This window comes from Natrix helvetica (assembly GCF_964273705.1).
Source record: "Natrix helvetica genome assembly, contig: HAP1_SCAFFOLD_191, whole genome shotgun sequence".
Taxonomy (NCBI): domain Eukaryota; kingdom Metazoa; phylum Chordata; class Lepidosauria; order Squamata; family Natricidae; genus Natrix; species Natrix helvetica.
The window spans coordinates 29,518-52,154 of NW_028113585.1; the positions used below are offsets into that span (position 1 = coordinate 29,518).

General features: G+C 44.3%; 1 protein-coding gene across 1 annotated transcript in view; it reads right to left on the minus strand.

Annotated features, from left to right (window-relative positions):
* LOC309382323 (uncharacterized protein) overlaps positions 1–22,637 on the minus strand; it is a gene marked incomplete at its 5' end in the record, with an annotated part of 47,613 nt that overhangs the window by 17,598 nt on the left and 7,378 nt on the right. The window contains one exon of the mRNA XM_081971831.1: positions 4–151. Within this exon, the coding sequence (XP_081827957.1) occupies positions 4–151 (148 nt within the window). The remainder of the gene's footprint in view (positions 1–3; positions 152–22,637) is intronic.

Consider the following 22,637-nt stretch of genomic DNA (forward strand, 5'->3'; position numbering starts at 1 on the left):
CACAGGTCATTTTCAGTGTCTGACCGATTCGTCTTCTGTCTTCTATAGATGATGTAGACGGTAACAGCACCACCAATAATGAAAATAGCAGCAATCACCACACACAGGACTCCCAAAACACCTCCTAGACCCCGCTGGGGCAATGGTTTATCTGTAACACCAAAGAAGAAGAACGAATGAATTATTATGGTGAATGGAAATGCTTCTTTTAATCACGTTATTTCATTGCTTATCTTCTCCTTTAAGTATTCTACAGGTGCTAAGAGGAGTAGAACAATGTAGTTTTAACTTTTCATTGATGTAAGTGTTGCAATCTACTAAGGGAGGGAGGGAGAGAAGGAAGAAAGGAAAGAAGGAAGGAGATATAGAAGAAGGAAGGCAGTGGGGGAAGAAAGAAAGGAAGGAAGTAGAAGAAGGAAGGAAGGAAGGAAGGAAAGAAGTAGAGATAGAAGAAGGAAGGTAGTAGGGAACAGAAGGAAGGAAGAAAGAAAGGAAAGAGAGAGAGAGAGAGATAGAAGAAGGAAGGTAGTAAGTAGAGGAAGGAAGGAAGGAAGGAATGAAGGAAGGAAGGAAGGAAGGAGAGAGAAATATTGTTCATGTAACTCTGCATATGAGGCAATTATCATACCAATTTTGGTTTCTGATAGGCAGTTTAAGAACAGATTATACTTTGATTGTGGAAGTTATGCATGCCAAAATCCATGATGACATATCCAGAGAATTGATAGATCTCTCTGAATTATTAACATGCTGATCCCAGGAATATAACCCTGGCTGGTTGAGGGTCTAGATCATTCTAAGACCCATGGGATAATTCTATGGAACTGAACCTAATTCTGACAACCTCTCTGCAGAAGGACCATTCAAGAAGAACCATCTAAGCTCTGGGAAGAGTTCTCTATCCCATCTCCAGGCCTCCTGCTTAGGAAAGAAAGGAAAGGATGCCAGAACAAGGAAAAGCAAAGACAGGTGTGACCCCACCCAAAGTTTCTTGTCTCATCCCCGCTTGGCACATGGATTCTGCTTGATTCCCCTGGGGAATCCAGAAGCCTTCAACCCAATTTCATTTCAAGGTTCAAAAGCTCAGTGCTGAGTGTTTTTATCCACCCTGGATGGATGGAGATTTGCCCTCTGCCAACGGCATTGTCAGGGTTCCAAATAGCATCCAAAATTAAATCAGAGTCCGAGGCAAAGTATTGCTCAAAGTTCCAATTTACTAAGAGAGCCATGTTGGCACAACTGGGAAAACCTGAATCTGAAAGCTTCCCGGTTTTCCTCACCCAGTTGAAAGTTCAAGATCTTGCACTCCCCACACCCACAAGTCCATCCCATGGTCCAATCTCCCACTGCCATGCTGGCAGTTCCACCCATCCAGTTCCGGTCAGTTGCAGAGGTGCAGAGACAAAGGATGACCTTGGCTTTCTAGAAAGAATATTGTTATGGCATGTAGAATAATAGAAAGTGTGGCAGGCCTAAGATCCACAAGAAAATATGGCTGCAGGCCTGACAGGCATCTCTCTCCCTCCTCCTGTGCAACAGTGGGTCTTCTTATTTTTCTTGCCCGGTGATGTCCAAGAACCATCAGTTGAGTCAGAAAACCTCCTTCTTTGGTTTTTCAAAAGGAACTGGAGTTTTTTTTCTTGAAGACATTTCACTTCTGATCTGAGAAGCTTTTTTAGTTTCAGAAGAAGCTTCTTGGATGAGAAGTGAAATGTCTTCAAGAAGAAGGAAAAGGAGGAGGGGGAGGGGGAGGAAGAGAAGGAGAAAAACAACAAGAAGGAGGAGGAAGAAGAAGGAAGAAGAAGGAAGAGGAAGAGGAAGAGGAAGAGGAAGAGGAAGAGGAAGAAGAAGAAGAAGAAGAAGAAGAAGAAGAAGAAGAAGAAGAAGAAGAAGAAGAAGAAGAAGAAGAAGAAGAAGAAGAAGAAGAAAGAAGTCCAGTTGCTTTTGAAAAAGCACCTTTGGGACAACCATGGCCTGGACAACTGAGAATCTCCATGGACATCCTTCTCTGGTTGTTTCTTTGGCTGTTTAAGCTGTTGACTTTTCCCCCTGGGATTGCAATGAGTTTTATACACCAGTCACACACTGCTCCTCAATCCCTGCCTCTCTGATCCTGCCCCCTGTACATCTTCATCTGGCCGGACTGTCATCCTTGCTGTATTTGCAGACTTGTTTTATATTTCTGTCCCTGCAAAGCTCTTTTGTCTTTCCAACAAAATAGAGCTGCCTGCCCAGTGATGGATGGGGCCATCCAAGTCTCCATCACGGAATGACACAGCCTTTTTGGCTGCAGTAGATGTGAGAGAGGAGGGGGAGGGTTGGAGGAGAAAAGGGGCTGAGCGTTTATTTGTTTATTTGACTTGTCAATTGTTTGCAAGATAATAGGTAGAAGAATAAACATGAGTATGAATGAAATGGGGGCAGTACACCTTAGACCAGGGTGTCAAACTCAAGGCCCGTCGGCCAGATCCGACCCGTGGGTGCTTAGATCTGGCCTGCGGGGCCACCCTGGAAACAGCAGATTGGCCCATGGTGCCTGTGCCAGCGAAAATGGAGCTCAGGAGGAGTGTGAGTGGCCCCCTAACCTCCGTTTTCTCTGGCAGAGGGTTGCAGGAGGCCAACACAGCCGAAAATGGCGATTCGGAGCCTGTTTTCACTGGCAAGTGTTTGGGCCGCCACAGGCGCCCCTGACATGAGTGACATCAAGTTGTCCATGCCCACTCTGGTCACACCCACCCCAGTCCCGTGAGATCAAACACAACCCTGATGCGACCCTCAATGAAATTGAGTTTCATTGTCCAATCTCTTCTTGAAAACCTCCAGTTGATGGAGCATCCACAACCTCTGGAGTTGTTCCACTGATTTAAACCTCCAGTTGATGGAGCATCCACAACCTCTGGAGTTGTTCCACTGATTTATTGTCCTCACTGTCAGGAAATTACTCCTTAGTTCTAGGTTGCTTCTCTCCTTGATTCATTTCCACACATTGCTTCTTGTCCTGCCTTCAGGTACTTTGGAGAATAAGTTGACTCCCTCTTCTTTGTGGCAACCCCTGAGATATTGGAAGACTGCTATCATCTCTCCCCTAGTCCTTCTTTCTCTTAAGCTAAACATACCCAGTTCCTGCAACCGTTCTTCATATGTTTTAGTCTCCAGTCTCCTAACCATCCTTGTTTCTCTTCTCTGCACTCTTTCTAGAGTCTCAACATCTTTTACATCGTGGCGACCAGAACTGAATGCAGTATTCCAAGTGTGGCCTTACCAAGGCCTTATAAAGTGATATTAACACTTTACATGATCTTGATTCCATCCCTCTATTTATGCAGCCTAGAACTGTGTTGGCTTTTTTGGTAGCTGCTGCACACGGCTGGCTCCTATTTAAATGGTGACCTTAATGCCGAATAACAGAAGACTTGGAAGGGACTTTGGAGGTCTTCTACTCCAACCCTTTCCAAGTAGGAAACCCAATACCATTCCAGACAAAACAGTTTCCAATCTTTTCTTAAACACCTCCAGTGACCGAGCACCCACAGCTTCTGGAGGCAAGTCATTCCACCGATTAATTGTTCTCACTGTCAGGAAGTTTCTCCTTAGTTCTAGGTTGCTTCTCTCCTTGATTAGTTTCCACCCATTGCTTCTTGTCCTGCCCTCAGGTGAATAGGTTAACTCCCTCTTTGTGGCAGGCCCTGAGATATTGGAATACACGCTTCTCCTATTTCTCATGTAATTACCCCAAAAACTCCCCGAGGAAGGCAAGCTTGGGAAAATCTCAGTCACTCAAGGTGTCTGATGCTGCAATCAAATTTTGAACTCTGGTTCCAAAGCAAATGATTTGACACCATAATAGTGTCGTCATCATCATCATCATCATCATCATCATCATCATCATCATCATCATCACCATCAAACCAGAGTTTCATTTTGCAGAGATGACAGCTCCCTTCCCTGCTGGTTTGTTTTCTGCTTTCCTTACATTCGGCGCTGTGTTATTGTATTTTTTTAATTATTGGATGCAATTGTTTTAATCATTTCGTATTCCAGGGAGCCCCCTTGAGAGGCTGGGGCAGAAAGACAGGCTATTATATTTCTTCCTAAGTGGAGTGGATAAATAAATATAGCTCCAAGAATCGAAACCTTAAGCCTTGGAGCTGAAATTTAGCACTTGCTTTCTTCCAGGGACCTCTTTATTTAGGGGGCAAACACCCGTATTCTGCTTTTGCCCGCGGTTGAGATTTCAAGAAGAAAAGGGGGCTGCGGCCAGAATGCTTTGCACAAAGTAGCTTTCTGCCTCTCCCTTAACCTTCCCAGACCTTAAGGTTTTATACAGTATTAGCACTTGAAAAAGCTAATCGCTTCCCTTCTTGGTAATAGAAGCAGCACAAATATCGAAATGGAAGGAGGGGGGAATCTGAGAACCATTTGCCCTCTGCTAGCTGTGGGGCTGATTATGGGCAGCTTCCCAGCTTGGTAAGGGAAAAGGGTAGTATGCGCTGTTGGGGGTTCAGGAGAACCTCTAGCTAAGATTCCGCGTGGTTCGGAGAACCCCCAAATCCCACTGCTGGCTGGCCCCGCCCACCCTGCCTTTCCCTGGAGTCCCCATGTGGCCCGTTTTGGATGCAGGTAAGAGGAGGGTGAGTGCGGAGGTTCAGGGAAACGGGCCTACCGGAAGTTCGGGAAGGCCGTTTTCGCCCTCCAGGAGACTCGAGGAAAGCCTCCAGAGCCCCGGGAGGGCAAAAATCCCCCTACTGTGGTGCAGGGGGTCGACTAGGCCATGCCCACCATGCCAGCTGTGAAATTCAATTTTTTTTACTACCGGTTCTGTGGGCATTGCTCAGTGGGTGTGGCTTGGTGGGCATGGCAGGGGACGGATACTGCAAAATCTCCATTCCCACCACACTCTGGGGCCAGCCAGGGGTGGTATTTGCCAGTTCTCTGAACTACTTAAAATTTCTGCTACCGGTTCTCCAGAACCTATCAGAACCTGTTAGATTTCACCCCTCCTCCATGCTCATTGTTAATTGGTTCTGGGAGGCATGAGGAGTACCAAACAAACCTCATGACTTGTAACATGTGACCTGTCCAGAAAGGATAGACAGCAGACACTGACAGATTCTAGATTCTAATGTGTTTCCTCAAAAATAAGACAGGGCCTTATATTAATTTTTGCTCCAAAAGACGCATTAGAGCTTATTTTCTGGTAAGGGGAAAATACAGTACTAAACGCAAAATCCCCATTCCCTCCCCACTCTGGGGCCAGCCAGAGGTGGTGTTTGCTGGTTCTCCAAACTACTCAAAATTTCTGCTATTTGTTCTCCAGAATCTGTCAGAACCTGCTGGATTTCACCCCTGAACCATGCCCACACCCATCCAGCAAGCGGGGAGGGAACCCATTGCTAAAATTTTTGAAGCCCACTCCTGAGCATTCGCCCAAGGTTGCCAAACTTCTCCCCCCCCCCCTTACCCTCCCCTGGATAGTCAGAGGATGCTGGGGGAGGGGAGGGCAAGACGGAGGTTGCCGGGAACGGATTTTGAAACACATGATAAAAGGATTTAATTTGCGCTACCTTCCAAGCTAATTAAAGTTGAAAACCAGCTAATTGGTACTTTGTACTTCTAGCTCCAGTGGTGATGAAAGAGAAAGATAATTGGGAGGGGATGGGGGGAGGGGAGGAGGAGGCAGCCGAAAGGCAGAAGGAGGGAGTGGGAGAAAGAGGGCAAAATGGATCGGATCACCTGCAAAGGACGGGGACGGGGATGGGTGGGAAGGAGAAGAGGACGAAGGGGAAGTGGTGAAGCTACCCGGCGATATCCAGGAAGGCCTGGAGGACGAAGGAAGGCTCAAGAAGAAAGATGTTGCTCTTTATCCAACGTTGGATAATGTTAAAAGAAAAGAAAAAAGCAGAAAACGGTGGCCTTGAGTGAAACCCGCAGCTTGCTGACAAAGAAGCATCTTAACCAAAGAAGTAGCATCTTAACCAAGTACAGACAGTTCTCGACTTGCAAAAGTTTGTTTAGTGGCCATTTGAAGATACAATAGCACTGGAAAAAGTGACTTGTGACCGTTTTCACAGTTGTGACTATTGTCCCATGGTCTCGTGATCAAAATTCAGATGCTTTGGCAAATGATTCCTATTTATGACGGCCGCAGTGTCCCTGGGGTCATGTGTTCCCCTTTTGCAAACTTCTGTTGAGCCAAGTCAACGGGGAAGTCAGATTCGTTTAACAACCATGTGTCTCACTGAACAACTTCAGCGGTGCGCTTAACATTGAGAAAAACGTTGAGAAAAAGAAAAGTTGTAAAATGGGACAAAATTGGCTTAAACAATTTCTCACTCAACAGCATCAAAGTTGGGCTCAATGGAGGTTGTACGTTGAGGGCTACCTGTCACCACTTCAAGACATTGACAAGGTCCTCTCTGCCTTCCGTTTTATTTATCGTACTGAAGTCCGATCTTGATGCTGGACTCTGGTTCCAATCCCAACATCTTACGCTCCCTTTTAATAAGAGCCGGGGTGACATTTCCTGCAGGGTTGAAAGAATGACACAACCTTCAAATGTTCGTGCTTGAAGATATATGGCACCTGATGGTTTTGGTCCAAGATTAAAGAGAGCTAATGCCTTCCAGATGTTTGGGGCGATAGCTCCCCCAGTCCTCTGTAGCTGGTCATGCTAATCAGCGTTCAAGGTCCGATGCCTTGAACTGAGGAGGCAATCCTGTCCGTTTTTTCCTGGACTGTAAATATCACTCTATTTTATAATTAGCCCACAACAGTAGGATTTCTCCAGCTTTCCCAATAATCTGATTTAGCAGCTTGGCTTGAGGGATGCTTCAGTCCAGAAGCACCACCTTGTCTGATCCTTCTGCACTGCAGCTGTGAAGAAGAGACAGAGATGGCCTTCCCTGGTAGCTTGGCCTGGGGTTCAAGATGCAGCACCTCTCTGGGTGAAGGTGTCAGCATTCCAAATAGCATCCAAACGTAAATCAGAGTCCAAGGCAAAGTAGTCCTCAATGTTCCAATTTACCAAGTGAGCCATGTTGGCACATCTGGGAAACCAGCTTCTCGGTTTTCCCACCCAACTGAAAGTTCATGAACTTGCCCCCACACCCACAAGTCCATCCCATGGTCAAATCTTCCACTGCCATGCTGGCAGCTTCTACCCCTCCAGTTCTGGTCAGGTGCAGAGGTGCAGAGACAAAGGATGACCTTGGCTTTCTAGAAAGAATTGTGTTATGGCTACCTAGCATCTAACTCCGTACAATCCTCCCTCCCATTTTCCCACAATAGAGAATGCATAGTAGAATAATAGAAAGTGTGGCAGGTCTAAGATCCAAAAGAAAAGATGGCTGCAGGCCTGACCGAAGGCTCTTTCCAATAAGCATGGCTAATGGTCTATCTTCCCATCTTCAAACACTTAATGGATGCCAGGCTCCAAAAACCAAGAGACACATTGAGTTTCATCTAAGCAATTGTTGTGGCCCATCAGCAGCCAGCAGAGCTGGCAGCAGAGTTGGACAGGGAGGAGGTTGGGGAGGAACATGGGCCAGTCCTGGAGACTGGGGAAGGCTCGGACGAGGGCGCTGCGTCAGAGGCAGAGAGGGGACCAAGGCCATTTGGCAGTGATCAGGCGCCTACGGAGCTAGACAGCAGTGAGGCAGAGGAACAGCTGCAGCCTGTTTCCAGTGTGCGCATGAGCAGAGCTGCCAGAAGAAAGGAACAACTCAAAATCAGGGTCGACTTGGGAGTAAAGCCACAGGAAGGTGATTGGCCCCTCCCACAGGAAATAAAAGAGGAGGGAAGGGGGAGGCTTTTGCAGTAGTTTGGCAGCGACCCTGGCTGCCTAACTACTACTGGTTTGATCGAACCGGTCCAAACCAGTAGGAACCCACCACTATTTGACACCCCTGGTACAGGGTCTCCTGCTTGAGCAGGGAGTTGGATTAGAAGATCTCCAAGGTCCTTCCAACTCAGTTATTCTAAGTTCATCAGCATTTTTTGTAGAACCTGTTTCCTGATCTGGCCTACACAGAAGGGATGACGGATAACTCCAGCTCAATGAGTTTCTCAGCGGAGAGATGAGAGAGAATGATGGTCCACCTCCCATCCTTATAATTCAAGGCACCTCAAAAGGCATACCTGCAAACACGGCCGAACAAGCTGGCAGCCTTTCTGATCTTAGCGACTGTGCCTCAAAGCCTTCTCAAAGTTTGGGACCAACCGCAGTTGCAAAATCAGGATGTAATTTCAGGAAGGGAACAAACTATTGGGATTGCGTGAAACACACCAGAGAGACAACTCCATTTTCTCTTCCATAATTCTAATTGTTCCAATTAATTTGAGCAGGAAGAATGCTTCCCTGGAGCCCAATCGGCTGAGATGGACTCAGGTGTCTTCTCCTCCCCCAGAAGCCTGCTTCTCTCTGCCAAATTTTTAACACATAAACTTAGATGTGTATCTACTCCTTTCAGCCCTCCTTGGTCTGGGGACACCTCTTCCTTCTCCAAGAGGAGTCCAGGGATCAAGTCTACATGTTTAATTGCTAAAATTGTCAGATTGCTCTTCTGCAATGCAACTACAGCAGAATGTTGTCAAGCCTAGAGCGATGCAAGAGGTGTTACTTACACCTGTTACACTTCCAATAGTTGCCATTTAGGGTATATGTTTAGGTTTTTCCAGTTGCAATGTATGGCTGTGAAAGTTGGGCCATAAGAAAGGCTGAGCGCCAATGAATGGAGACCTTTGAACTCTGGTGTTGGAGAAGACTCCTGTGAGTCCCTTGGACTGCAAAGAGATCCAACTGGTCAGTCCTAGAGGAGATCAAACCTAACTGCTCTTTAGAAGGCCAGATCCTGAAGATGAAACTCAAATACTTTGGCCACCTGATGAGAAGCAAGAAGGACTCCCTGGAGAAGAGCCTCATGCTGGGAAGGATGGAGGGCAAAAGAAGAAGGGGAAGGCAGAGAACTCATAAAAGACCCCATCGGATGAGGATATAATTAGGAAAATTTGGGATTCTGCCAAAATGGATCGATTAACCTTAAAAATTAAAGATAAAGAAGACTCGAAATATTATCGGACATGGCATAAATTTTATGAATGGATAGAGAGAAGAGGTAGAAATAAGAGGGAAAATTTACAAATGTCAACAATTGTTAATATGGAAAATAAAGATCTATAAAACTAAGACTATAGCAAAGGAAAAATTGTAAATAGGCTAATGTAAGTAGAAAGCTCTTTTTCTTTACTCTTTTACTATAATTACAGTTATTATATTATTGTTCTAGTTGCTTGTGTATTAAGATTTACTATTAACTGTTCATTGGCTTTGCTTTATATGTACCGTGTTTCCCTGAAAATAAGACAGGGTCTTATTTTCTTTTGACACCGAAAATAAGCACTTGGACTCATTTTGGGGGAGGTCTTATTATTTTTGAGGTGCAGGAGGCGGCAAGCGTGGTTACTTCATGGCTGCTGCTGTGTTGCAATATTTTCATGGAGGGCTTATTCTCGGGGGAGGGCTTATTTTAGGGCATGCGCTCAAAAGCCCGATTGGTCTTATTATCCAGGGTTCTTATTTTCAGGGAAATATGGTAATTATTACCCTGACATGTCACTGCCTTTCCAATTAAAATTAAAATAAAAAAAGACTTATGGATCTCATTTTGCAATTCCCGAGTTGCGCATCCCTTGTGCAACCCAAATGTTTGCTGGGCCTTTGACCCATCCTGCAGCCATTTCATGAAAAGCATCCAAATGGATAGATTGTCCCAGCTGGGTGGAACATTTACTTCTGCAGCCTGCCAACAATGATATTCTTTCTGCAGGAAAGCAGCTGCAGGGTTAACGTTCCCATTTCCAGAGACCCAAATCTGCATCGGATTTACCATCCTGTCCAATCAAGCACAGTGGAAGCTCCATTGTTGCATTCAGGAGACCCACTGAGCCATTCAAGTCAGGAGAATCCACGGGGAAACGAGAAGAGCTCTTCATGTCTAAAATGAAAGCTGATGGCAAGATTTGAAGATGGCCCACAAAGGAAGAAGGTGCCCTGTTGAGCCTGTGTGTTCGTGTTGTTCTCTCCCCCCCATCGCAAAGTTGTAATGGCTTCAACAAGCGTAGCAGATGCTGTTGGATGGTTCCCCTCTAAAGAGAATGGCACTGTGTTTGAAATTACTTGAAATTTCACGCACATTCCTTCGGTGGAACGAATGCTCTTTTTCCAGAGGGAGGATGGAAAATTAGCACAAGGTCACCTGCTGATGAATCTTGAGGTCCATGAATGCTGGACGTGAACTGGTTCAAGGCAAGTGGCTGCCTTACAGATGTTTGGGACCACGTCTCCCACATGTCCTTCTCAATGCCCCAAGAAAACACACCTGGGACCACAACATTGTGTAGTCTTGCTTAGATGTGCAGGAGATTCCAAGGCTTTTGGGAGTCTCTGCATCTATATGGTGGGTTAAATCATGGTTCTAAACTGGAACACAATAGGCAGGAATCATACATGACCCCTGGGTGTCTGAAAAAGGTAAAGATTCCCCTGGCACATATGTGCTAGTCATTCCCAACTCTAGTGGGCGGTGCTCATCTCCGTTTCAAAGCCGAGGAGCCAGCACTGTCCAAAGATGTCTCTATGGTCATATGGCTGGCATGACTCAACACCAAAGGTGCACAGAGTGCTGGTACCTTCCCACCTAAGGTGGTTCCTATTTTTCTACTTGGCATTTTTACATGCTTTCGAACTGCTAGGTTGGCAGAAGCTGGGACAAGTAATGGGAGCTTACTCTGTTACGCGACGCTAGGGATTCAAGCTGCTGAACTGCCGACCTTTCTGATCCTCAGCGTCTTAGCTACTGAGCCACCGCGTCCCTGGGTGTCTGTAGGGTATAGTCAAAAAAAAAAAGTCATAATAGCGGCCCTGACTACCCCAGAACTCCACTGGAAGGAGCCACATTGCATGCCAAATATTAAATAAGAGATATTCAACACAATAAAAGGATCATGGAAATAAGGATTAAAAAAAAGTCATACAAGCTGAGAGCATTTGCACATGACTTGATTTTGGCAGACTTTGAAAGGGGATCAGATTTTTTGATGAGTACATTAGAAGAATTTGGGTCCCTAGCAGGTTTCAAGATTAACAAACAGAGGGAAAAAAATGTTAACAAAAAAATAAAATATGAAAATACAAGATCAAATAGAACGGAGGACTCAAGCAGGTTTTAAGATTGAGAAGAAGGTAAAATATTTGGGCATAAACTGTGACAAATATGAATTGTAGGTTATTATAAAATAATAACTGTGTTAAGATGTGGAATGAAGTTTAAAAAGACATGTCAAAATGGGATAAATGACAATTGTCATTCTTGGGTAGAACTTCTGTGATTAAGTTGAATGTTTTACCCAGAATGTTTTTTTTTTGTCTCAGACAATATCTGTTTTGACAACTAATGTACCACTTAAAAAAAAGGAGGAAGATATAGCTACATTTCTATAGCAAGAGAGAGAGAGAGAGAAAATCACATGTTAAATATAAGATATTACAATGAGCAAAAGTAAGAGGATTGGGACACGGTGGCTCAGTTGCTAAGACACTGAGCTTGTCGATCAGAAAGGTCGGCAGTTCAAATCCCTAGTGTTGCGTAACAGAGTAAGCTCCCATTACTTGTCCCAGCTTCTGCCAACCTAGCAGTTTGAAAGTAGGTAAAAAATGCAAGTAGAAAAATAGAAAACCACCTTTGGTGGGAAGGTAACAGCGTTCCGTGCGCCTTCGGTGTTGAGTCCTGCTGGCCACATGACCACGGTGACATCTTCGGACAGCGCTGGCTCTTTGGCTTTGAAATGGAGATGAGCACCGCCCCCTAGAGTCGGGAACGACTAGCACATATGTGCAAGGGGAACCTATACCTTTTACCTTTTAAGAGAAGGATTGAGCTTATCTGATTTGAAACTGTATTTTGGTGCCAGCTGTTTGATTTGGGCGTTGTTAAGAAATAGAAAGTTATTCGATCTGGAAGGTCACAAGATTAAGAAAGGATAGATTTATGTTACGATAACCCTTAGCTAAGTGTAGATTTTAAAAATCATTATGTCAGGCAGGTTATTCTTAGAATAGGAAACAAATATAAAATTGAGATTCTGCCCGAAAACACCTTTGTGGCTTTCAGCCCTATAAGCATTTTATAGATGAGAAATGTTAAGTAGACATTAATGGTTAACTTATTGTGATGTATTCAAAACCTCTGAAGGAGATTGCGAAATGAAGTCGAGGGAAGATTTGACAACACAAGGACACACTTGGCAATGGTTTCCTTATGTAAAATGTATAGAAAAGTTTAAAGTGGATGAAAAGAAATATGATTTTGAGCAAAGTAAGTGAGTTTGAAAAGAACGAGGCACTAACGTTGAACGTGTTATTGAAAAACGGTACAAACATTTGCTGAGATAGGAACAGAAGGACAAATGAAAAATGTACGATCAAATGGACTTTAAAAAAATGGCTATAATATACAGAATGGACCGAGGGGAAAATAATGCGGGTTGGAAGGATTGAAATTCTCCTTATTTTTCAGCCTTAAAAAGTATTTTTAAAAAAAGAGGAATCATTGGTAATTGTCATCAGGGAAATTGTCTAGAACCGGAATGGCGAACCTATGGCATGCATGTCACAAGTGACACGTGGAGATCTCTCTGCGGGCCGGCCAGCCATCACCCAGTTCAGCTCTACTGCGCCTGCGCATGTGCCTCCCACCGGCCAGGTGATTTTCAGGTCTCTGCTGCGCGTGCAGGAGATACACAGCAGGGTAGGGGGTCTCACACGGGCATGCACAGGGGGTAGGAGGAGCATGGGAGGGGGTGCAGCCCTGTTTTTGGCCCCAGGAGGCTTCAGGGAGGCTGCTAGACCCAAAATGGCCTGTGGGGGGGGTGTCACACAGGCATTGCATATGGGTGTGGGCAGGTGTGCAGGGTCACACGCATTTGCACACTTTCAGCACGCAAGGACAAAAAGGTTTAGCCATCACTGGTCTAGAATGTATAAAGGCTTTTTGAATCTTCTCCGGAAATGCCAACAACATGAAAGGGTCATTTTAATCATGCCGGATGGAGATGTAAAATAAGCTAATTTTCTACAATACAAATACAGCCCTTAATTCAGAAGATTTTGGAAGGTTAAAACACAATTGCAAAGAGAGATTTTTCTTTTGGGATTAATGAACAATACAAGGGGGAAAACCATCATGGCAAATTGTTTTTAGATGTAGTGACTGTTGTTATACGTTCAAAAGTGGAAAGGCTTGACAATATCCACAACGGAAGAAGGTTGGTGAAGAGGATGGATAAATTCTCAGTTCTCTGATTAGAGGAAAAAAACAACAGCCACATTTACGGCTGATTGAAAACCTCTTACTGTAGAGACTTTTTGCAGAAAATGGGGAAAATGCACTCATCATTTGTGGGTTTGGATTAGAAAAATAACTGGATACTAGAAAAAAATGAGCTTTCTGTGGTAATCAGAGAAAACTTTGTAATTATATTTGCTGCAAAGGAAATTGGAAACTTTTAAAATTTATTTTTCTTCTTTTTTTCTTCTTTCTTTCTTTCTTTCTTTCTTTCTTTCTTTCTTTCTTTCTTTCCTTCTTTCTTTTCCTTCCTTCCTTCCTTCCTTCCTTCCTTTCTTTCTTTTTCTTTCTTTCTCTTTTCTGCTTTTGCTTTATTAATTTGTGTCAACTTTTCAGCTCTTTGTAAAACTTTCAATCAAAAATTATATACGGGCGGGGGGGGGGGGGAAACAGACACGTGGACTCGAACACCCAGAATTCTCCAGTTGGCGTGCGAGCTAGGGAATTCTGGGAATTGAAGTTCACATGTCTTAAAATCTTGAAGTTTGAGAAACACCATTCCTTCTCTTTCTCCTACAAGGTGCTCAAATTATGGGATGTTTTCCCTAGGGAGATCCATTTTGTCCTGACATTTATTTAATTGCCTTTCATTGCTTCATTCAACAGAAATTGTGGGTCATAAGAGGAGGACTACCTGTACAAATCCTGGCCACCAGAAGGTTGCAGATTTTCTGTCTAGGTATGATTTGTAAGAATTGGACTGCCATCTGTCAGAAATGGCATAGGATCTCTTGCTTGGGCGGGGGGTTGGACTAGATGATCTACAAGGTCCCTTCCAAATCTGTTATTCTGTTATTATCACGTTTTATATTCCTGCTTCAAACAACCTTGTGTGCTTCTCTGGACAAAAAAAAAATCTGCAAACAAAATCAATGCCTATCGGTACACATTTATTATATAAATCTAAATTGGCCGGGTGCAGTCAACTCCAACCACAACTCAAGTGTATTCAGGCGTTGTGTGTATTGTGTGAATGCTCCACAAAGCTGGATAATCCAGCTTCTTTAATGCTGAGTTTTGCTGGGGAATCAGCAAAGTCTGACCTGGATTTCTTATCGAGATTTCTGCAGCTGGTCTGAGAAGAGATTTGCGGGACACAGCTGGCTCTTTTTCCTTCATCCCTTCCTTCTGCAGGCGAGGTAGGCATCCTATTAACAGTTCAGCGGGCAGTGAATATGGGGAGGGGGCATTGTTTCTGATCAGGGGTGAAATCAACTTACCTTCGCTACCGGTTCACAAATGTGAGCGTGCACGCATTCGCTTGGCTCACACATGGCCCCTCCGCGTATACGCAGAGTCTCAAAATCGGGACGTGATGACGTCCGGGTGGATGGGCGGGGCCTGCTACCGAGCGTGCCTGCAAAAGTAAGTAGAACGGCAAGGAAGGGGGGAATCCCCTGTGCTATGTGATTTAGATTAGCTAGAAAGCAGGAAATCAGACGATTCTAGCTAATATACTGTAAATCGCGCCTCACAGCTGATTGTTAGAAACACCGGTTTGCCTGAACCAGTAGCATTTTTACAACTGGTTCGGGCGAACCGATCCGAACCAGTAGTATTTCACCCCTGTTTTATGCAGTCTGCCCCTTTCAAGACTATTTTCTTTGAGTGACTTCCTGATAGAGGCAGCATTAGGAGGCAGAGGGGGAAAAAAATCTTGGGTACAGCCGTTATCGCAGTGGGAGCAGAGTCCTGCTGGATTAAATTCTCTCCAGTCCCTAGAAGCTGATGGAAGATAGTTGAATAAATCAACCCACTAGCTTTGCTAGACAGGTTTTGGGCTGCAAATGGCCTTAAGCGCTTATTCTGTCCAAAGGGGAAATTCTTCCTGACTTGTAGGTCTCTTTATCGTGCCTTCTGCAAGGGCTGGGGATCAAACTGATGGCCGATCATGGACCAATCCCGTCTGCCATATTTAATTTGGGGCTCTGCACCTCAGTTATTCACCGGGTTGGAGTGAATCCAAAGAAGGGGAGCAAAAGGGATGCAGTGGATTTATCTTATGGCAGTGAGTAGTTTGTAAGCAGGAGCCAGTTTGATGCAGTGGGAAAGGCATCAGGGTAGAAACTGGGAGATGGTGAGTTGTAGTTCCATCTTAGGCAGGAAAGCAATTGGGTAACTTTGCGCTAATCACCAGGAGACAGTGAATTATAGTCCTTTCTAATGTATGAAAGCTGGTTGGGTGACTTTGAGCTAATCACCAGGAAATGGTTCTAGTTCTATTTTCGGCATGAAATCCAGATGGATGATTTTGAGTTAATCACTGGGAGATGGTGAGTTGTAGTTCCACTTTTAGGCATGAAATCCAGATGGATGACTTTGGGCTAATTACCAGTGAATTTTAGTCTCGCCTTATGCAAGAAAGCCAGCTGGGTGCCAATCACCAGGTAACAAGGAGTTCTAATCCAGCTGGGTGACCTCCATCCAGTCTTTTTCTCCAAGCGCTAAGAAGGAGGCAATGGCAAAACACTTCCAAAACCATGCCATGAGAACTACAGGGCCTTCTTCAGGAAAAAAAACATCAACACCAACTTGAAGGTATCAAAAGGAAAATTTGCAATTACGACGGTCATTTTTAACACCAAATTCTAGCAACAGCTGAATTTAACAGCCTAGAACAGCCCACAGGTTCTCAAGATGCGCGTCTACATTGCTAGACGAATCTGAAATGCCTTTGAATTTCTCTGCTCTCATTGGGAAAATGCAAGAAAAATCTAACACAATGAAATTCAATGTAGAGAAAAGTAAAGTCCTACACTTAGGTACGAAAACCCAAAAGGACACCTATAAACTGGGTGAAACCAGGCTTAATAGCAGTGACTATGAGAGGGATCTTGGAGTCTTAGTGGACAACCAATTAAATAGGAGCAAAAAGTGTGCAGCGGCAGCCAAAAATCCTAAATTGCATTAACAGAGGGATACAATCAAGAGAGGTACGAATACCACTCTATAGAGCCTTAGTAAGACCACACCTAGAGTTCTGCATCCAGTTTTGGTCACTATAAAAAAGGTGTTGAGACTCTAGAAAGAGTGCAGAGAAGAGCAACCAAGATGATTGGGGGGCTGGAGGAGAAAACATACGATGAACGGTTGCAGGAACTGGGCCTGGCTAGTCTAGTGAAGAGAAGGACCAGGGGAGACAGGAGGGCAGTCTTCCAGTATTTGAGGGGCTGCCACAAAGAGGAGGGGGTCAAGCTATTCTCCAAAGCACCTGAAGTCCAGACAAGGAATAATGGATGGAAACTGAACAAGGAATGATTCAACCTGGAAATAAGGAGGAATTTCCTGACAGTGAGCACAATCAACCAATGGAACAAAAGTTGCCCTTGGAAATTGTGGGAACTTCATCACTGGAGGCTTTCAAGAAGAGACTGGGCTGCTATCAATCAGAAATGGTGTAGGGTCTTCTGCTTGAGTGGGGGAGGGGTTGGACTAGATGACCAATAAGATCTCTTTCAACTCTATTAATTTGTTAAATCTCCAGAAAGAAAGGCCACATTCTGAGATTCAATGCCAGAAACTCAGAGAAGAGGGATTATTCAAACTAAGGACAGAGAAGGAAAACCAGACCTGTTTTCTTATTCAGGTAATGTTTCCGTGGAGGTCCTTGGCAAACATTTTAGGTCAGAAATAATTGGCAGCTTGTCACCGAACGCTATAAAACTTCCATTACTGGGTTAGAAGAATTACCCAGTTAAATGATGTTCTTTTTAAAATAAATAAATAAAAAGAACGCTTCCCAGTTGCCATGCATTAATAACACTATTAAGCATGCATTGCGTAGCACAATTGCTTTTTTAAAAATTAAAAAAAAAACCCATGTAGTTAATTGGATGACAATGTAACCCCAGGAAATGGCTGTTTAGCAAACTAATGCCTATTTAATTAGTAGCCTGCTTCTCAATAATGATTTTTAAAAATGCCAATCTTGGTTTGTTGTTTTTCTTCCCTCCACGCTTTGCTCTTTGTTCACCGAATTGAGATACAATAGGAGATGGCAAGAACTCCCAGGCTTGGCCTCCCTTTAAGCTTCTGGACAGCTGAGGAGCAAACTTAAATTGCCTGGATAATGGCTGGCACGCCCCTTGCTTTCTGGCTTCCAAATCAGCCAAGATTTCTTCTTCCAATTACAGAGGCTTTGCTTCAGTGGTGGGATTCAATTTTTTTTTTTACTACTGTGGACATGGCTTGGTGAGCGTGCAGGGGAAGGGATTCTTCAAAATCCCCATTCCCTCCCCACTCCTATCTATCTATCTATCTATCTATCTATCTATCTATCTATCTATCTATCTATCTATCTATCTATCTATCATCTATCTATCTATCTATCTATCTATCTATCTATCTATCTATCTATCATCTATCTATCTATCTATCTATCTATCTATCTATCATCTATCTATCTATCTATCATCTATCATCTATCATCTATCATCTATCTATCTATCTATCTATCATCTATCTATCTATCATCTATCTATCTATCTATCTATCTATCTATCTATCTATCTATCTATCTATCATCTATCTATCATCTACCTACCTACCTACCTACCTACCTACCTACCTACCTACCATCTATCTATCTATATCTCTCTATCCCTACCTACTAACCTACCTACATATCTATCATCTATCTCTATCTCTATCTGTCTGTCTATCATCTATCTATCTATCTATCTATCTATCTATCTATCTATCATCTATCTATCTATCTATCTATCTATCTATCATCTATCTATCTATCTATCTATCTATCATCTATCTATCTATCTATCATCTATCTATCATCTATCTATCTATCTATCTATCTATCTATCTATCTATCTATCTATCTATCTATCTATCATCTATCTATCTATCTATCTATCTATCTATCTATCTATCTATCTATCTATCATCTATCTATCAATCATCTATCTATCTATCATCTATCTATCTATCTATCTATCATCTATCATCTATCATCTATCTATCTATCTACACACACACACACACACACACACACACACACACACACACGAGGTTCCCTTTTCCAATCAATTCTTGCTGCCATCATCAAACGTCTCAATAAAATTGTGATTCTCTTCATTTATACACTGTGGAATAATTCCTAAAAAAAGACGGATGCTTTTTATATCTCTTCTGCTACTAGAGAGCTGAGGTCTAATCCGGTATAGGCTTTGCCCTTCTCTAATTGCAGGATGCTGGTTTTCCGTTGCAACAGATGTCAACAGAATGCAAGGAGAACTCTACTGGAACAAGCCCAATTTTTTTTAGCCTGTCTTAAGCCAGCATTGGTTTTTCTCACAGGGGCCAAACCGATGCTCCTGGGAGGCTGATCGTCACAAGCATGGAACATGCTCATCTCTGGCTCCAGTTTCTCTGTAGTTGGTCCATGGCGCCATGTTTTTCCTAATTTGGATGTATTATGAGGTCTTCAACAGTAGGAGGCTTTGCCAGACTCTCCTCCAGGAAAGTATCTAATCCAGTTTGAAAGTCACCCTTTTTGATAGCCATCACCTATAATTCCACAACTGAATTACATTTTGGGTGAAAATGTACTTTCTTTTGACTATTCTCAGTGGCCTTCAAGTTTTGTTAGATGATTCCTGGTCAGAGAATTGACAAGGAAGGGAGGGAGGAGGGAGGGAGGGAGGGAGGGAAGGAAGGAAGGAGGAAGTGGAATAGAGGGAAGGAAGGGGAAGAGGATGAGGAATAGAGGGAAAGCGGGAAGGAAGGGAGAAGGAGGAGGTGGAATAGAAGGGGAAGGAGGAGGAAGAGGAGGAATGGAGGGAAGGAAGAAGGGAGGGAAAGAAGGAAGGAAAAGGAGGAGGAGGAATAGAGGGAAGAGGAAGAGAAGGAGGAATAGATGGAAGGAAGGAGAAGGAGGTGGAATAGCGGGAAGGAAGAGGAGGAATAGAGAGAATGAATGAATGGAAGGAAGGAAGAGAAGGAGGAGAAGGAGGCAGAATAGAGGGAAGGGGAAGAGGAGGAATAGAGGGAAGAGGGGAAGGAAAGAAGGAAAAACCCTTCCCCATTTTCTCCAAACAAAACATGATTTTATCTTTTATTTTATTCTTCTTGAGCATCTTTTTTGTTTTACTAAGCTAAGGAGTGTCAGACATTCTTGCCTTCCCCCCCAAAAAAAATAAAGAAAGAAAGCCTTTGGACTCGGGATAATTTGGGCTGCTGTCTTCTCCACTGTCTCCCACCCTACTATTAGGAGATGTGTGCAGACGTATAATCACAGTTAGAGATCTTGAGGTCTAGTCTACTCCGTGTATAGCGCCAGGTTCCTGTCCTACACCAACCTTCTAAAGTTAAGGATTAGTGTTATCATCTTTCCCATCCTAAATTCCTGGAAGAATAAGGCAGGCTGGGGTATTATTAATAAAAGTTGGGGAACACAAAACCAAGTACCATCACACACACACACACACACACACACACAAGCACACGCACTGTATGCAGGATTATATTAATTATTGAAACAGTTTGAAAGGTGTCGTTTGCTAAGAGTTGGTATATAGTAACATACATGCCCTGCCTAAATTGAAATGCTGAAATAGCAGCCCTGATAACGTCACGTCCAGAACTCTGTGAGCATAAATAGAAGATCAACAGTGACACTTCTGCAGTGGGCCAGATCTATAACTTTGGACCTGTGGCCAAACCCAGAAGCTTGAACCCGTGGCCAAAGGCATCCTCCACTTCCCAGGCCAGGGCCTTAGGGATCTCCAAAACAGATCCTAACTTGGTAACGTTAAAAGGTTAGCGAGGGGAAATGATAAAAGACGGGATTCTCAGGATTAAACCAAACTCTTCTGAAGGTTAAATCAACTGCAAGTGAAATGAATTTTTAGTTTTTTAGTCTAGCTTCTGACCTCTTTGGGGGGAGAAATGTGGGCCCCCCAGAAGCGACTTGCCTTCTTCCTTTGCCCCAGGGAAATCTGGGGAGGGGAGGGAGCAAAGCGCCAGCATCCTAAAGTGCCAGCATCACCTGAGAAGGCTTCCAACAACTGGCTCTCCTCTGGTGCTGATGGATTTGCACCTGTTCCTGGTTAGTTCTGGGGTGGGGTGAAAAATTGGGAGCCGGAGCTTCCTGCTTCTCCTCCTCCCCACAAAAAAAAATTAAAAGAAAAACTAAAAAAAAAACCCATCAGCTCTGATCTCTTCTTTGGGCTTTAGCCATCACGGGGAGAGCGCGAGAGAGAAGCCTGGGAACACAAAGACACACATTCCCCAGGGTTGTGACGGCCATGCCAGGCCCTCTGCAGCTGTGGCTTCCTTCCCCCCCCCTCTTCTCCTCTCCGGCTCTGTATCTCTTTGTTCTCTGAGCTGAGCTGAACCCAGCCAGACTGAGCCAGCTGCGAGGAATTTAGATTTACACGATCCAGGGATTTCAGGCTCCTCTTTCCCGGCTGCTCTCGTCTCTGGCCATCCTGCCGTTTTCCTGCCTCGCGTGGTTTTCCGATTGCCCATTGCCTTGTGTGGCAGCCTTTGCGATGGGAGGGAATTCGACGCGCGGGGAATGATCTGTTCATTGGCTGAGCCGCCTTTGCGGCAACCCTGGGGCTGAAAGAGGGCAGCAGAGGAGGGGTCTCGAAACAGGGGAGACAGAAATAGGATGAGTGTCAGGCCTGCAGCCATCTTTTCTGTTGGATCTTTGGCCTGCCGCGCTTTCTATTATTCTACTATGTGTGTTCTATTGTTGGAAAATGGGAGGGGGGAATTGTACAGAGTTAGACGATATGTAGCCATAACAAAATTCTTTCTAGAAAGCCAAGGTCGTCCTAGAAAGCCAAGGTACCTCTGCACCTGACCGGAAGTGGATGGGTAGAACTGCCAGCACGGCAGTGGAAGATTGGAGCATGTGATGGGCTTGTGGGTATTGGGGGGGCAAGATCTTGAACTTTCAACTGGGTGGGGGAAACCGGGAAGCTTTCCGATTCGGGTTTCCCCAGATGTGTCAACATGGCTCTCTTCATACATTGGAACTTTGAGTATTTTTATTTTTGAAGGCTATTTGGGACCCTGATAACAGGCAGCAGCACAGGTGAAGCCAAGACGGCTGGTCTGAGGGGAGGTTTCAGCTTTCTAGATCTCATCTTAAGACCAGGGGTCGGCAACCTTAAGCATTCAAAGAGCCATTTGGACCCGTTTCCCACAGAAAAGAAAACACCGAGATGCTAGGGATTCGAACTGCCAAACTTTCTGATCGGCAAGCTCAGTGTCTTAGCCACTGAGCCGCCGTGTCCCTCAGTCAGTTACAGGGGTTTCCCAATTTGCAATGACCATTTCTGGAGAGAATGGGTTGAAATAGCTGGGAAATATGCTTTGAAATGCTTTCTGCCTAGACGGTGACTCAGGCCACTGGTGAATGGAGACATTTTTCACAGAAGTGAATGGCAATTTAATAAGATGAAATGGTCTCTTAGTGATTGTTTGCACTGGAGCCGAGCCAATTCTTTTTTTTCTTTTTTGGGGTATTTTCTCCTCTCCACCTGCGCTTGTTCAATCCGATGAAAGAGAATTTGCTTTTGGAAAGTTCTTTCAATTGAAATGCAATTTTTCCGGGTGAAGGCGGGTGGGCGTCCTTGAATGATGGACTTGGCCAAGGGGTACACATATAAACACACACACACACACACACAGTCAATTTTGCATCCTTTTGCACCTGAAACCACATTTCTCTATGGCTGTCCGAGTTCCTTTCAGATCGCAGTTGGGAGAGTTTGCAAATTTAAATCGTAACGAGAACTATCCCAAGAGCCGAGGTGGCGCAGTGGTTAAGAGTGCAGCACCGCAGGATACTTTAACTGACTGAACGCTGCAGATCGGCAGTTCGAATCCCACCAGGCTCAAGGTTGACTCATCCTTCCATCCTTCCGAGGAGGGTAAAATGAGGACCCAGCTTGTTGGGGGTCATGAGGCTGACTGTAAACCGCTTAGAGAGGGCTGTAAAGCGGTATATAAGTGCTATTGCTATTGTTATCCCGAAGGAATGCCTCTCATCAAGAAGACAACGTCCATCTTCTGCCACTTTCAACCATGAAGTTTGGAAACCCTCAAACCTTCCCACAAAGAAGTCCTCAACCTCACAAAGAATTTCCTGAACCTTGACTGAATTTAATCTGGAAAAAAAAACACCCAAGGGATTGCAGATGTGATTCCTTCTTAAACGTATCTGGGGAAACACAGACTGCTGAAAAGTAACACTACTCAAGCAAATGA